Below are 14,826 nucleotides of genomic sequence, written 5' to 3' on the forward strand. Positions count from 1 at the left end.
CTCGAGGAGCACCCAGCAGTGCCAAAGCTGAGGCAAACGGGACAGTCCCCCTGTAAGGCGCAGGGACCTTCGGTACCAGCTGTGGGTCACCCTAGGGAAGATCTGCCCCATCGGAGCCGTGCGTGTGAGCGAGTGGAATAGATGCAACACCTGCATGAGGGACCAGGGGCCCTCTGTGGTCGCTGTGTCTGTAAAGTGAAGGCCTGCTAGCCATTTGGACACCCACGTGAGCTGAGAGGCCAAGTAATAATGCTCCAGATTAGGAGCCGACAGGCCACCCCTCTCCAGCGGCAGGTACAATTTCCTTAGCGCAACTCTGCAGCGCCCCCCATTCCAGATACATTCTCTCAGCGTGGGCTCCAGGCTCCTGAAGAAGCTGGCCGGGATATAGTGCGGGAGGTTGGAAAAGTAATACAATAGGCATGGTAAGACGATCATTTTTAACAGTGCTATCCTGCCCGCCACCGACAGTGGCAGCGTTTGCCAGAAAGCCATTTGTATCTGAATGCGTGGGGTTGCCAAGGAACAGTATTTCAGAGAGGCAAAGCTCTGGGTTCGGAAGCGTGGGATCAAAGGGAAAGAGGCCCGATTTAGACCAATTAACCCTGAGGCCAGACAGCAAGGCAAACTGCTGCAGTGGGGTCCCAACCTCTGAAGGGACTCGTGTGACATCTCTAAAATACAGCAAAAGGTCGTCGGCTTATAGCGATGTCACATGCAGGCCATCTCCCAGGGCAATTCCCCAGCAGGAGCCCCTGTCGCGTAGAACCGCCGCCAATGGCTCCATTGCGAGGGAGAACAGCAGCGGGGAAAGGGGACAACCCTGTCTTGTACCTCTGCACACATTTACTGTCTCCGATAAAATGCCTCCCAGCTTGACCCGGACCTGAGGATTAGCGTATAGAAGTTTAACCATACAGAGAAAAAGGGGCCCAATGCCAAATCGCTGTAAGACCGTAAAAAGGTAAGGCCACTCTAAGGAATCAAAAGCTTTCTCAAGGTCAAGGACAAGGCATCCCGGCAGTGGCCAGTCCTGTCTCGCGTAATGCATGACACGGAACAGCCGCCTAATGTTGTGTGATGTATCTCTCGCAGGTACAAACCTGTTTTGATCCGGGTGCACCAGGCCCGGTGTCATAGGTGCTAGTCTCGTTGCTAGGGTTTTGCCCAGTATTTTATAATCTGTGTTGAGCATTGCCAATGGACGGTATGAGCCCAACTCCACCAGATCTTTGCCGGGTTTGGGAAGGGATACAAGCATTGCCTCTTTCTGGGTTGTTGACAAAAATCCCCTCTGCACTGCCTCCTTGTAGACACGGAGTAGCCTGGGTGCAAGGATTGAAGCGAATGTCTTGTAGAAGTTGGCCGGCAGACCATCCGGGCCCGGTGTCTTGCCAGTCGACAGCTCACGGATGGTGGCCTGGATCTCAGTGAGGTCGAGAGACTCCTCCAACGTGTTCCTCTGGGCGGCCGTCAGACAAGGAAGCTCAACCCCAGAGACAAACTCAGCACAGGACCGTCTGTGGGGAGTCGCAGCTGAGACGTACAACGTCTTATAGTGCTGCGTAAACGTAGAGTGTATTTCCAAAGGTGTGTGAAGCAAACGACCAGTTTCTGAGCGAATCTCCACAATTGGTCCGTGATCGCGATCACTTCTTGTCAGCCAGGCCAGAAGTTTGCCCGATTTCTCTGCTGAGGTATGCGTGCATGCCGAGTGAGCAGCATAATTTAAGCGACGCAGACTCTCGAGAAGGGATAAGTGCTCAGCGCGAACCTTGGACAACATAGCCACTTCAGTGGGGCTTTGAGCAGCCTCCCTCTCAGGGCGCAGCAGGCTCCGCTATATATGGGAAAGATCATGCTCAATGGAGCGACGCATATTCCATTGGATCCCCATGCAGTGGCCTCTGATGAAGACATTAAAGGCGTCCCATTCTAACAGGCCCGAAGAGGCAGTGCCGTCATTATGCTAAAAAAATTGGGGGATCGCAGCATCTAGCAATGCTTTAAATGCTGCATCCTCCAGGAGTTCAGGTCTAAGTTTCCAAGTAGGAACAGCCGGAGGGGAAGTATCCCAGCCCAAGCGCACAGTCTGTGGGTTGTGGTCGGAGTGCGTGCGACCTAAACAATCTCACAAATTTTGTGTACAGAGTATTCTGTCAAGACGCACATGCAGGGAGTGTGGGGAGGAGTAGTACGAGTAAACTCTGTCTGTGGCATTACGATGCCGCCATATATCTATCAGGTGACAATTGTGGGTCCAGGTGGCCAGCGCGCGTGCAGCTGACACAGTAGGCGATGTAGGCAGTGGGGGGAAGGAACGGTCTAAGTCTATGTCTAGCACACTGTTGAAATCCCCTCCCAATAACCAAGGGTAATCACTCCACTTCGACAACTGATTAGACGAAGTGTGCAGGAAGGAGGCTTGATCCACATTCAGGGCGTATATAGAGCCTAGGACTATGGCCCGGCCCGCAAGCTGCCCACGTACCAGGGCAAATCTCCCCTGCGTATCTATGATTTGGTCTTCTGCTACAAAGGGGACACCCGGCTTGATCCAGACCAGGGCGCCCCTAGCATAGGTAGAGTGGCCTGTTGCGTATAATTGCCCTCTCCAGCGCTGCTGCAAGCGAGGAAGTTTCAAGAGCGCCAAGTGGGTATCCTGCAGAAAGGCGATGTGCACTGAGTGCCTTTTAAGATACGAGTATATGGAGTACCTACACTTAGGCTGTGTATGCCGCGTACGTTCCACGTAATCACAATATGCGGGTTCATGGCAGCATCTGGTCGGTGTGTCTATGCGTTGCCTGTTCTGCCCACGAGCACAAGCTCGTGCATACAATGGGGGATTCCCAGCACCCAGTTAGACATCCTGTGCATAGACTCCAAATTAACAATAACAAATCCAATACCATCAGAGCAAATGAACAACCGGTTTCCGCCCAAACCCAACAACTCTTACAGTCAACAAAATAAACATACATACTAATTATCCACTAACAGGAGAGTGGGGTAGGCCACTCACACTAGGATGAGCGTGTACTAAGCTATTAACCCCAGCTAGAGTGGATAACAGAGTGGGGGGGGCCAGTGGCGAACAGTGCTCTTAAACAATTAGGATACCAATGAAATCTGTGCAGTCTACCCGCTAAGTACCCTATGCTTCCACAGGCGCGCCGCCAATCAGCATATCCTGAACAACATGTCGTCTCCATAGACCAGACGCACGGCTCATGCCAAGAGAAGAGTTTCAACATTTCCGAGCTGCTCAGGTAGGTGCCAGTAGGGTCTAGAAGAGGTCGTCCGCAGTGCCGGGGGTCACACCCAGACGTGCCGGAAAACCCAGTTCAGAGAGCCGGTCCGGCGTGGTAGGGCGATCACTGGGAGGCTGTGAAATTTCAGTTTCTGCTTCTGACGCCATCGGAGAAGCATTAATAGCCGCCGACGACTGCAGTGCCTCGCGCCGCTCCTCTATAAGTTGTTCCAGATCAGGAGCATGCATCGCAGTCTCAGTGGTCACGCTGCCTCCCTTGCGGCCGCGCCTCACTCAGCTGCGTCTGCTCTTCGATGCAGGCCGGTTCCTCTCCACCTCGCGGCCCTTAACACGACCTGTTGACTCCAGCCATTCCCACACCGCTTCAGGCGTGGTAAAGAAGTGAGACTTGTTCTCGGCTATGATGCGAAGTTTGGCTGGGAATAAGAGAGAGTACTCCAGGTGCAGCGTCCGGAGCCTATGCTTCAAGGGTAGGTAGGAGGCCCGGTCTCTGCACCGCCCGTGTGTAGTCCGGGAACAGCATTATCTGCGCATCATCAACTCGAGGCGGTGGGGAGGATCTCAAAGCCTTGAGAATGATATCTCTGTCTGCATAGTGGAGCAAGCGAATTATAAAGGGACAAGGGCCACTTCCTGGAGGCCTTGGTCGTGTGGGAATCCGATTTGCTCGCTCCACCGAGAAGAAAGGGGTCAGTGTTCCCTCCGGCACTAACCTTCGAAGACAGTTTTCGGAGTAGGCCACCGCATCGTGACCCTTCGCACCTTCTGGTAATCCAACCACCCGTATGTTATTTCGTCTGGTGCGGCCTTCCGCGTCTTCAACTCGACGCTCCAATTCTCCTATGGGTGCCAGTGCGTCCCCCATTTTGGCTTCTAGGCGAGACGTCACCAGAGCCAGCTCGTCCACTCGCGCCTCTATCATACCTGTCCTGTCTTCCAGATTGCGGTGGTCAGCATGTAGAAGGACAAGGTCGCTGGCCACCTTGTCTATATTGGTTTCCAGGGATGTGCGAGCCCGCTCCAGCGAATCACTGATGCGCTCCACCACAGCCGGTACAGCATCCAGCTTCTGGCTGTCTTGCGTCGCGGCGTCCTGCGACCGCCCAGCCCCAGTGCCAGAGCGAAGACGGCCCGTCCCCGCCATATCCAGGATCTATGGGGACGTTGTAGGAAAGTACCATCTTGCCTGCCATGTTACCCCCATATTTCACTGTATATATGTTGTTTTAGTCTATGTGTCACTGGGACCCTGCCAGGCAGGGCCCCAAGTGCTCATAAGTATGTGCCCTGCATGTATTCCCTGTGTGATGCCTAACTGTCTCACTGAGGCTCTGCTAACCAGAACCTCAGTGGTTATGCTCTCTCTGCTTTCCAAATTTGTCACTAACAGGCTAGTGACTAAATTTAACAATTCACATTGGCATACTGGTACACCCATATAATTCCCTAGTATATGGTACTGAGGTACCCAGGGTATTGGGGTTCCAGGAGATCCCTATGGGCTGCAGCATTTCTTTTGCCACCCATATGGAGCTCTGACTATTCTTACACAGGCCTGCCAGTGCAGCCTGCATGAAATAACGTCCACGTTATTTCACAGCCATTTACCACTGCACTTAAGTAACTTATAAGTCACCTATATGTCTAACCTTCACCTGGTGAAGGTTGGGTGCAAAGTTACTTAGTGTGTGGGCACCCTGGCACTAGCCAAGGCGCCCCCACATCGTTCAGGGCAAATTCCCCGGACTTTGTAAGTGCGGGGACACCATTACACGCGTGCACTATACATAGGTCACTACCTATGTACAGCGTCACAATGGTAACTATGAACATGGCCATGTAACAGGTCTAAGATCATGGAATTGTCACCCCAATTCCATTCTGGTATTGGGGGTGACAATTCCATGATCCCCCGGGTCTCTAGCACAGTACCCGGGTACTGCCAAACTGCCTTTCCGAGGTCTCCACTGCAGCTGCTGCTGCTGCCAACCCCTCAGACAGGTTTCTGCCCTCCTGGGGTCCAGGCAGCCCTGGTCCAGGAAGGCAGAACAAAGGATTTCCTCTGAGAGAGGGTGCTACACCCTCTCCCTTTGGAAATAGGTGTGAAGGGCTGGGGAGGAGTAGCATCCCCCAGCCTCTGGAAATGCTTTGATGGGCACAGATGGTGCCCATCTCTGCATAAGCCAGTCTACACCGGTTCAGGGATCCCCCAGCCCTGCTCTGGCGCGAAACTGGACAAAGGAAAGGGGAGTGACCACTCCCCTGACCTGCACCTCCCAGGGGAGGTGCCCAGAGCTCCTCCACTGTGTCCCACACCTCTGCCATCTTGGAAACAGAGGTGTTGGGGGCACACTGGACTGCTCTGAGTGGACAGTGCCAGCAGGTGACATCAGAGGCTCCTTCTGATAGGCTCTTACCCCTCTTGGTAGCCAGTCCTCCTAACCTGGTAGCCAAACCTCCTCTTCTGGCTATTTAGGGTCTCTGCTTTGGGGAATTCTTCGGATTACGAATGCAAGAGCTCACCAGAGTTCCTCTGCATCTCCCTCTTCACCTTCTACCAAAGGATCGACCGCTGCCTGCTCAGGACGCCTGCAAAACAGCAACAAAGTAGCCAGACGACTACCAGCAACATTGTAGCGCCTAATCCTGCCGGCTTTCTCTACGGTTTCCAGGTGGTGCATGCTCTGGGGGTAGCCTGCCTTCACCCTGCGCCAGAAGCGCCGAAGAAATCTCCTGTGGGTCGACGGAATCTTCCCCCTGCTAACGCAGGCACCAAAAGACTGCATCACTGGTCCTCTGGGTCCCCTCTCATCCTGAAGAGTGTGGTCCCTGGAACTCAGCAACTCTGTCCAAGTGACTCCAACAGTCCAGTGACTCTTCAGTCCAAGTTTGGTGGGGGTAAGTCCTTGCCTCCCCACGCTAGACTGCATTGCTGGGTACCGTGTGATTTGCAGCTGCTCCGGCTCCTGTGCACTCTTCCAGGATTTCCTTCATGCACAGCCAGCCTGGGTCCCCGGCACTCCTTCCTGCAGTGCACAACCTTCTGAGTTGTCCTCCGGCGTCGTGGGACTCCCTTTTGTGACTTCGCGTGGACTCCGGTTAACTTTCCTTCCAAGTGCCTGTTCAGGTACTTTTGCAGGTGCTGCCTGCTTCTGTGAGGGCTACCTGAGTTGCTAGGCGCCCCCTCTGTCTCCTCCTCCAAGTGGCGACATCCTGGTCCCTCCTGGGCCACAGCAGCACTCAAAAACCACTACCGCAACCCTTGCAGCTAGCAAGGCTTGTTTGTGGTCTTTCTGCACGGGAACACCTCTGTAAGCTTCATCGCGACGTGGGACATCCATCCTCCAAAGGAGAAGTTCCTAGTCTTCTTCTTTCTTGCAGAACTCTAAGCTTCTTCCAACAGGTGGCAGCTTCCTTGCACCCTCAGCTGGCATTTCCTGGGCTCCTGCCCACTCTCGACACTGTCGCGACTATTGGACTTGGTCCCCTTGTCTTACAGGTACTCAGGTCCGGAAATCCACTGTTGTTGCATTGCTGGTGTTTGTTCTTCCTGCAGAATCCCCCTATCACGTCTTCTGTGCTCTCTGGGGAAAGTAGGTGCACTTTACACCTACTTTTCAGGGTCTTGGGGTGGGCTATTTTTCTAACCCTTACTGTTTTCTTACAGTCCCAGCGACCCTCTACAAGCTCACATAGGTTTGGGGTCCATTCGTGGTTCGCATTCCACTTTTGGAGTATATGGTTTGTGTTGCCCCTATACCTATGTGTTCCTATTGCAATCTTATGTAGATATATCTTGTGTATATAACTTATCCTCATACTGAGGGTACTCACTGAGATACTTTTGGCATATTGTCATAAAAATAAAGTACCTTTATATTTAGGAACTCTGTGTATTGTGTTTTCTTATCATATTGTGCATATGACACCAGTGGTATAGTAGGAGCTTTACATGTCTCCTAGTTCAGCCTAAGCTGCTTTGCCATAGCTACCTTCTATCCGCCTAAGCTGCTAGAAACACCTCTTCTACACTAATAAGGATTACTGGACCTGGCACAAGGTGTAAGTACCTCTGGTACCCACTACAAGCCAGGCCAGCCTCCTTACAGACGTCAACTGGCACCACTCCGCCAACCAGACGGCACACAAACGGTTTCACTGCTCGGGGGCCCACCAGCGCATCCAGTCAGGTCAGGAGGACCAAGCCAGGGAATCAGCTTAATAAATGTGGCAGTCATGCAGAAAAACGGGCCTCCCAGGTCAGCCCTCAGTGTCTCTCAGTCAGCCAAATCAGGGGCCCAGCCTCTCAACACCATAGGCCAGTGGGGGTCAGCTCCTCGCCACCAGCACCGAAACCAGCAACAAGTCCACTCCAGGTCGCTCCGGGCACCATCTAAGCCAATGCTCCACCAGTTTGATAAGGGCCGGGCCTGCTTGCTTGCGCCCCCAGGACGGCGCCGTGCAGCAGCACGAGCAGCCCAACCAGCAATGGCTCTGCTAACTTTCTCCTTTCGCCCTCTCCCGGACTGCAGGCCTCCAATGTCTGGCCTCCTGGGCGCCTCGGGTCGATTCGTGGGCCGGGGGCCCCCGCACTGCACCTCTTTCAGGCAGCGCGCTGTAAGGCTCCCTGGGTTTTGCGCCAGCCTTCAGGCGATCAGCGGCCCCCCTGGCACCTTCTCTCGACAGGCCCCAGCAGCCGGGCCCTCCTGGCACCCCAGCCGCGCGCTCCACCGAGTCTGTGCTGGCCGCTCACCTGAGCTCCGCAGGCCACGGACCCTCATGGGCCCGGCCCGATGCAACTCTGCGCCGCCCAGGGGTCCGCCACTCAAAGTCACGGCGATCCGGAACGCCGCAGCACCTCAGCACGCCTGCCGCTTGGGCACCACCGGCCCCGAAGCCGCTGGATGCTGCCGGATAAGCCGGGAAGGACGCAGAGCTCTATCAGCTCGTGTCCACCATCGTTGCTGGCTTGGCAACACCCCTTCCCAATGAGATTTTGCACTCATAATGCAAGTAGACCTGGTCCTTTCAGCAGCAGAGGACGGCAATGGACACATGTCCTTCCTGAAAAAATGGGCCAGGCACAAGCCAAACTAGCTTAGCTCTGCATGAAGCCCTTCTTTGTCCCTCAGTCTTTAGTATGGCATCTTTTGACAGATTTCACAATTATTTACTGCATGGGAGTATGGCCAGCAGACATGCACACTCCAAAATCATTTTTCAATATCTTCCAACATAAGCATCTGTCAAAAGGTAAATGCAAGGTGATTGAAAGTAAAGACGAGGAGAGGTTGTGCCTCAGCTGACACCAACAAAAATACCCCCCTTTAAAAGGAACAATGAGATAAAGATTTTTACCAAATACTAAAATAGGTGAGCAAATGCATATTGAATTGTGGGTGTCCCTTCCAAGTTGCTTTTCACATCCCCATGTATCAATAGTTCACAACTGGAATTCTGGTCGCAAACCATTGACAAGTTACCATCGCTCAATATGGGGTGGGAACTCATTCACAAAAAGCAAGGGGACCCTATTCCTTTTTGTGACTTGTGGTGACTGCTTCAAGGGGGCTAGGCTGTGGACTTTGAGACCCCTACCACCTCTCAATAAAAGTTTTCAAAATGTTTTTTTAAAATAAAAATGCAGCCCAATTCCCTTTAAGGAAAATAGGCTGCTCTAAAAACAAAATGAATTTTTGAAAATCAGTCGGGGATGGTGTTCTGTGACTCATGTAAACTACCATACTTGTGATTGTAGCCAATAATTATTAATTAGGCAGGTCATTCAGTGACTCACTACAATTCCCTATATTGTGAACCAAACTATTAGTACAAAGGGTGGTTCAGATTGGATACGCAACAAGTCGCTGCACAATGTGCGACCACTTTCTGCGAACACAATGTTAGTACACCTAGGGCCAGATGTACCAAAAAAGCAATTTGCGCCTTGCAAATTGCGAGTCCCTGCGACTCGCAATTTGCAAGTCGCAAATTGCTATGCAGTACGGTGTCTCAGACACCGACTGCAACTCGCAATGGGGTCGCAATGACCCACCTCATGAATATTCATGAGGTGGGTCGCAAATTGCGACCCCATTGCGAGTATGGGCACTCGCTAACATGGAGGCCTGCTGACGTCAGCAGGCCTCCATGTTAGCGACCTGCTTGTCAATAAAGCAGGTTTTTTTTTTTTGAAGTATAGCCCGTTTTCCCTAAGGGAAAACGAGCTGCACTACAAAAAAAAACCGAAACCTTTAGTTTCGGATTTTTCAGGGCAGGGAGTGGTCCCTTGGACCACTCCCTGCCCTGAAAAAATATTTTGGGGTGCAATCACAAACTGGAAGGGGTCCCATGGGGACCCCTTCCAATTTGCGATTGGGTTACCATCCACTTGAAGTGGATGGTAACTGCGATGCCATTTGCGACCGCATATGCGGTCGCAAATGGTATTGCATCCCAATGCGACTCGCAAATAGGAAGGGAACACCCCTTCCTATTTGCGAGTCTGAAATGCATTTTGCGAGTCGGTAACGACTCGCAAAATGCATTTCTGCATTGGGATACGCGTTTTGCGACTCGCAAACAGCAGATTTTGCCGTTTGCGAGTCGCAAAACGTTTGGTACATCTGGCCCCTAGTCCTTTATTTCCTACTTTATCCATCACTGTAATGTGTCCAATTCTATTAAATAAATGCCTGTCCTGACAACTGACAGCTAATTTAGAAGTCAATTAAGTAATAACCATCAGTGCAATCCAGACATCAACAGTACATACATCTTGGTGCTTACCAGCCGCTGTAGAACCTTCCGCAAAGACTGATGCCATTCATAAATGATGGACTCGTTATCTGACTGTAGAAGAAACTCATTACCAGTCACCATACGAAGCTGTAGAAGAAACAAGAGAAGGCACTGACAGATTGGTCATGGTACGTCATGGCTACAAAGTGTATATGTGGTTTCAAGTGAAGCAAGGCTTAAATATGTATATTTATTTATTTGCATGATGGGTAATTCAGCGCTATGTTTTGAGCGCTACAAAATGCAATGGTGACAAACATTTTTGTTCAAGACTTTTTATCTATAAGTGTGACAATGAAAATAAAACTTTAAATGGGCCCTAATTCCACCGTATAAGTATAAACAGCAAAAGGTAGTTTATGAAATCACTTCCATCTACCATTCACAGAAGCAGTTTCTTGCTGACCTTATTGCTGTCTTACAATACAGATGATCATCCCCAAATAACTGAATTCACATTCTTCCCTGGGAAGAAAACTGTGCTTTGATCTGCGTTTGTGAAGAAAACTGTACCAACAGAGTTGTCAATTTTCTTTAAAACTGAAATGTAAACCTGTTTTATAGTGCTGCGCCTGGCTTTATGGCTTATGCATTCAAATTGACCCAGATCTCAGTTGACTTTTTGTGGTGTTATTAAGTTGCTTGATGAAATAGGGACTCCTGTAATGCCCAGTAGAGATAATTAGTTGTAATTATTCCTTTTTAGAAAGTTATTCTCTTGGCAATCATGAGACTATCAGGCAGCTATCATACAAATCACATTAAGACATTGAGCCAGTTATTGTCCCTCACACAGCTGTTGTCCTAGTAATTATGCATGCATGAAACAGTAATGCTACAAATTGTTTATCATCAGTTATTAGTTGATTCACAACTGTAACTTACACTTGTGAGTAAGTTATACATGTAGCTGTACTCTTACAATTTTGAGTACTTTACTACATTTAACTGTTCACCATTTATGAGTGTAAAGTTAATCTGATGTGTAGATTTGCATGTCTCCATCCCCTTAAAATAGGGGGTGAAGCCACATTTATGACTGGAAGTACTTCTGCCAAAAAAGAACAGTAGTAAGGCCACCATCATACATGGCCAACTACGATACTGTAACACCCTCCCACAAAAAAATGGAGGAATGGACTTAAAATAGAACTCCACAGAAAAAAATGTTTAATTAGATAAATTAATTAACTTTAACTTTTTAACTATACATATAAAATTAATTTAATGTTAAAAAATGCAAACATAATAGAAAAACATTTTGTGATAAAATATTTCAAAAACCTTTTTTAATGTGAAAATAAACAGAAACAAACACGTTAAGAAAGACAACTTTCAAATGCCTGTGCAATATGCTAAATGGCAAAAATATTAAAAGCATGTGATCTACAGAAGTGCACACAACAAAATAATTATTTGTAATAATGGTTGATAGAACTCCTTCTTAATACAGCACTACAATGTGTCCTCCTTGCTTTCTGGTACATGTATCCTATAAATACGCTTTAAAAAAAAATACTTTTCTCAGTCATATTTGACAGCAACAGGTTACCTCCTAATGTGTTTCACAGTCACTACTGATCATCAAACAAACTGGGTAAGAATACTGAGATATTGACATTTTACACGGAAACTGTGAGTGGTGTTAGACCTGTTTTTTTTCAACAGCAGAGGAGAGCCATGGAACCCATGTCCCTTGTGATGAATTACATTTGATTTAAAACAAAATAAAAATAGTTAAACCATATTAAATTCATTCATTACATAACTTTATGCAATTTTAAATACATATCAAATATGTCAAAATAAATAAATTTGAATTTAGGTAGGACTGTATGTATTAAGGGCCAGATGTACGAAAAAACCAAATTGCGATTTGCAATTTGCGAGTCTCTGCGACTCGCAAATTGCAAGTCGCAATTTGGGATGCAGAAAGGTGTCTCAGACACCTTCTGCAAGTCGCTATGGGGTCGCAAAGACCCACCTCATTAATATTAATGAGGTGGGTCGCAAATTGCGGCCCCATAGCGACTATGGGCACTCGCTAACATGGAGGCCTGCTGACGTCAGCAGGCCTCCATGTTAGCGACCTGCTGCTCAATAAAGCAGGTTTTTTTTTTTTTAAATGTAGCCCGTTTTCCCTAAGGGAAAACGAGCTGCATTTTAAAAAAATCCGAAACCTTTTGTTTCGGTTTTTTCAGGGCAGGGAGTGGTCCCTTGGACCACTCCCTGCCCTGAAAAACTATTTTTGGGTGCAATCACAAACTGGAAGGGGTCCCATGGGGACCCCTTCCAATTTGCGATTGTGTTACCATCCACTTGAAGTGGATGGTAACTGCGATGCCATTTGCGACCGCATATGCGGTCGCAAATGGTATTGCATACCATTGCGAGTCGCAAATAGGAAGGGAACACCCCTTCCTATTTGCGAGTCGCACATGCATATTGCGAGTCGGTAACGACTCGCAAAATGCATTTGTGCATTGCAAACCCACGTTTGCGAGTCGCAAACGGCGATTTTCGCCGTTTGCGACTCGCAAAAGGGTTGCTACATCTGGCCCTAAATCTTTGAAAAATAAAAGTTAGTGTGTTGGAATATAGTCAAAATTAATTTTACTTTTAATTCAAAATGAAGTTAATAGTGCTGTAGTATTTTCTATTTTGTTCTATTTTTAACATAAACATATCAAATGAATTTACTTTATTATTATTTTTCTAATTTTTCTCAAGTTTATTATATATTAGTTTACTTTTCCCTCTAGTTTACAATAGAGAGACCTTTGCACCACCGTTGAACAAAAAAATGTTACAGTATTATTACATACTTTAAAATTAAAATGCAATTATACTGAATATATGAAATTAAGGTTATTTTCCTGAAGAGTAACTTAGAAAAACATCCCACAGAAAAAATATATATTTTTATTATCTATTACAAATATAAATAGTGATGTATAGAATTAATGAAAGAAAGGTAATTTAAGTATATTTTAATTTTTATAATGTAAACTGATTTTTACATTACAAAAAGTTATTAAAATATAAATGATTTCTGCCACTCTTCCTGGCTCTATAGAAAGAGGAGACATATGTTTCTAACCATTTGTTATGAGTATCACTGTTCTTGTGATGTATGTGTATCGGTTGAACACAAAATGAATAAAACTTGATTAAGAACATGATTCACATATTTTAAAATAAAATAATAAATGTAATTTGCTTTTGAGATAATTTTGTAAACTCTAAAGTAAATTTATTTATATTTGTAACTAGTTTACATATTGTAATTAAGCACCAACAACCATTATTTTCTATGGGAGGGTGTTGGAGTACCAGTTTCAGGACCATGCGCGGTGCTGGGCTTAGTTCAGCTCTGAGCTGGAGTCCATTTACTACTGTTTGGGCCCTTTTTGGCAGTAGAAACTTCAGTAGCGCAGTTTGTGAGTAACAAGGGGAATACTCTTTTTGGGTGGGTTCATGTGCCTCACCAAACCCAACCCCAACCTGCCCCAAACTCTTCCTTACTTCACTCTACCCCCACCCCATTAAACAGAGGTTTGCCCCTTTTTCCAGCTATTCCCCGCTTCCTCCAGCATTTACTACTAAGTAGTAACCTTACTTGTGAGAGAATCTCCCCATATAAAAGTTAGAAGAGGTGGAGGAGGAGATTTGCACTTGCAGATTTGTGAATTCCATTTTGTAGTAATTCATTAGTACTACTTTAAGTACTAAAATGTGCAGTTTGTGAACAGAGACGAAAGATGTTGCTAAGAGTAGATGTGACCTACTCTTGTAGTACACCTGGCTTACTTCTGAATTCCGAGTGAACTCCTGGCATACTCTTGCAATTCAACAGTAGGCCAACAACAATATGGGCCTCATTAAGAGTTTGGCGGTCGGACCAAAAGACTGCCATATTGGCGGTCTTACAGAATGCTGTGTTACAAGTTACACAAGCAGGACTGCCAAAAGTCAGCCACAAATGCCAGGCCGGTAATACTGTTGAGGGTTGTAAGTAGGCGGTCTGACCACCAGCACCGACAGCCTGTAAACAAACCACTGACCATATTGCAAGTCAAAAGTCGCAGTGGTAGTCAACTATGCCGGCCCGCCAATGACGGTTTGAACCACAGCTGTTTGCGGCCACCAAAGTAATACACAGCACCACATTGGATAGACTTGAAAACAACACAGCTGACACACATTGCCACACTCGACACATCTTCAAAGCACACTATAAAACACACCCCTTCACTCACCACAATCCTTTGCATCTCCAAAGCCAAACACAGAAGCCACAACGCATCCAAAAAAAAAAAAAACTTTAGAATAGGCACCCCTCCAACTTTGCCTAAGCATGTATCCCACACCCTCAAAACACTTCTATTTCCAATCACAACCATTTGCACTTCCCAAATCCATAAACTCAGCATCACATGTTAACTTGCTCCTTATTTCTCATCACCACCATGTCACCTCAGAAAAATCCCAGTTTCACTGAAGATGAGTTAAGAGTCATTGTGGATGAAATCATAAGAGGAGAGCCACATTTATTTGGAGCCCAAGTCCAGAATACTAGTGGTCCCCCCTCCTTCTTTATAACTCACATCCTGGGAGGAGAGTGTCTTGGCCATCCTGCATCCTGCATCCAGCTGGCTTGACAGGAATACCTGGGGGAGTGGAGTCTGGTAAGTCACAACACAAAACATCTCACCAAAATGTACTGTCATGCATGCGCACTGCTCACTTTT

At 47.7% G+C, this 14,826-nt stretch overlaps 1 protein-coding gene across 5 annotated transcripts in view; it reads right to left on the reverse strand.

The window, feature by feature from the left end:
• The window catches only part of ARHGAP9 (Rho GTPase activating protein 9), a 956,751-nt gene that overhangs the window by 391,207 nt on the left and 550,718 nt on the right, over window positions 1-14,826 (reverse strand). For all 5 annotated transcript variants that reach the window (XM_069230800.1, XM_069230799.1, XM_069230802.1 and 2 more), the window contains one exon: window positions 10,064-10,162. In XM_069230800.1, the coding sequence (XP_069086901.1) occupies window positions 10,064-10,162 (99 nt within the window). The remainder of the gene's footprint in view (window positions 1-10,063; window positions 10,163-14,826) is intronic.

Source organism: Pleurodeles waltl, chromosome 4_2 (genome assembly GCF_031143425.1).
Source record: "Pleurodeles waltl isolate 20211129_DDA chromosome 4_2, aPleWal1.hap1.20221129, whole genome shotgun sequence".
In the NCBI taxonomy this organism is placed as follows: Eukaryota; Metazoa; Chordata; class Amphibia; order Caudata; family Salamandridae; genus Pleurodeles; species Pleurodeles waltl.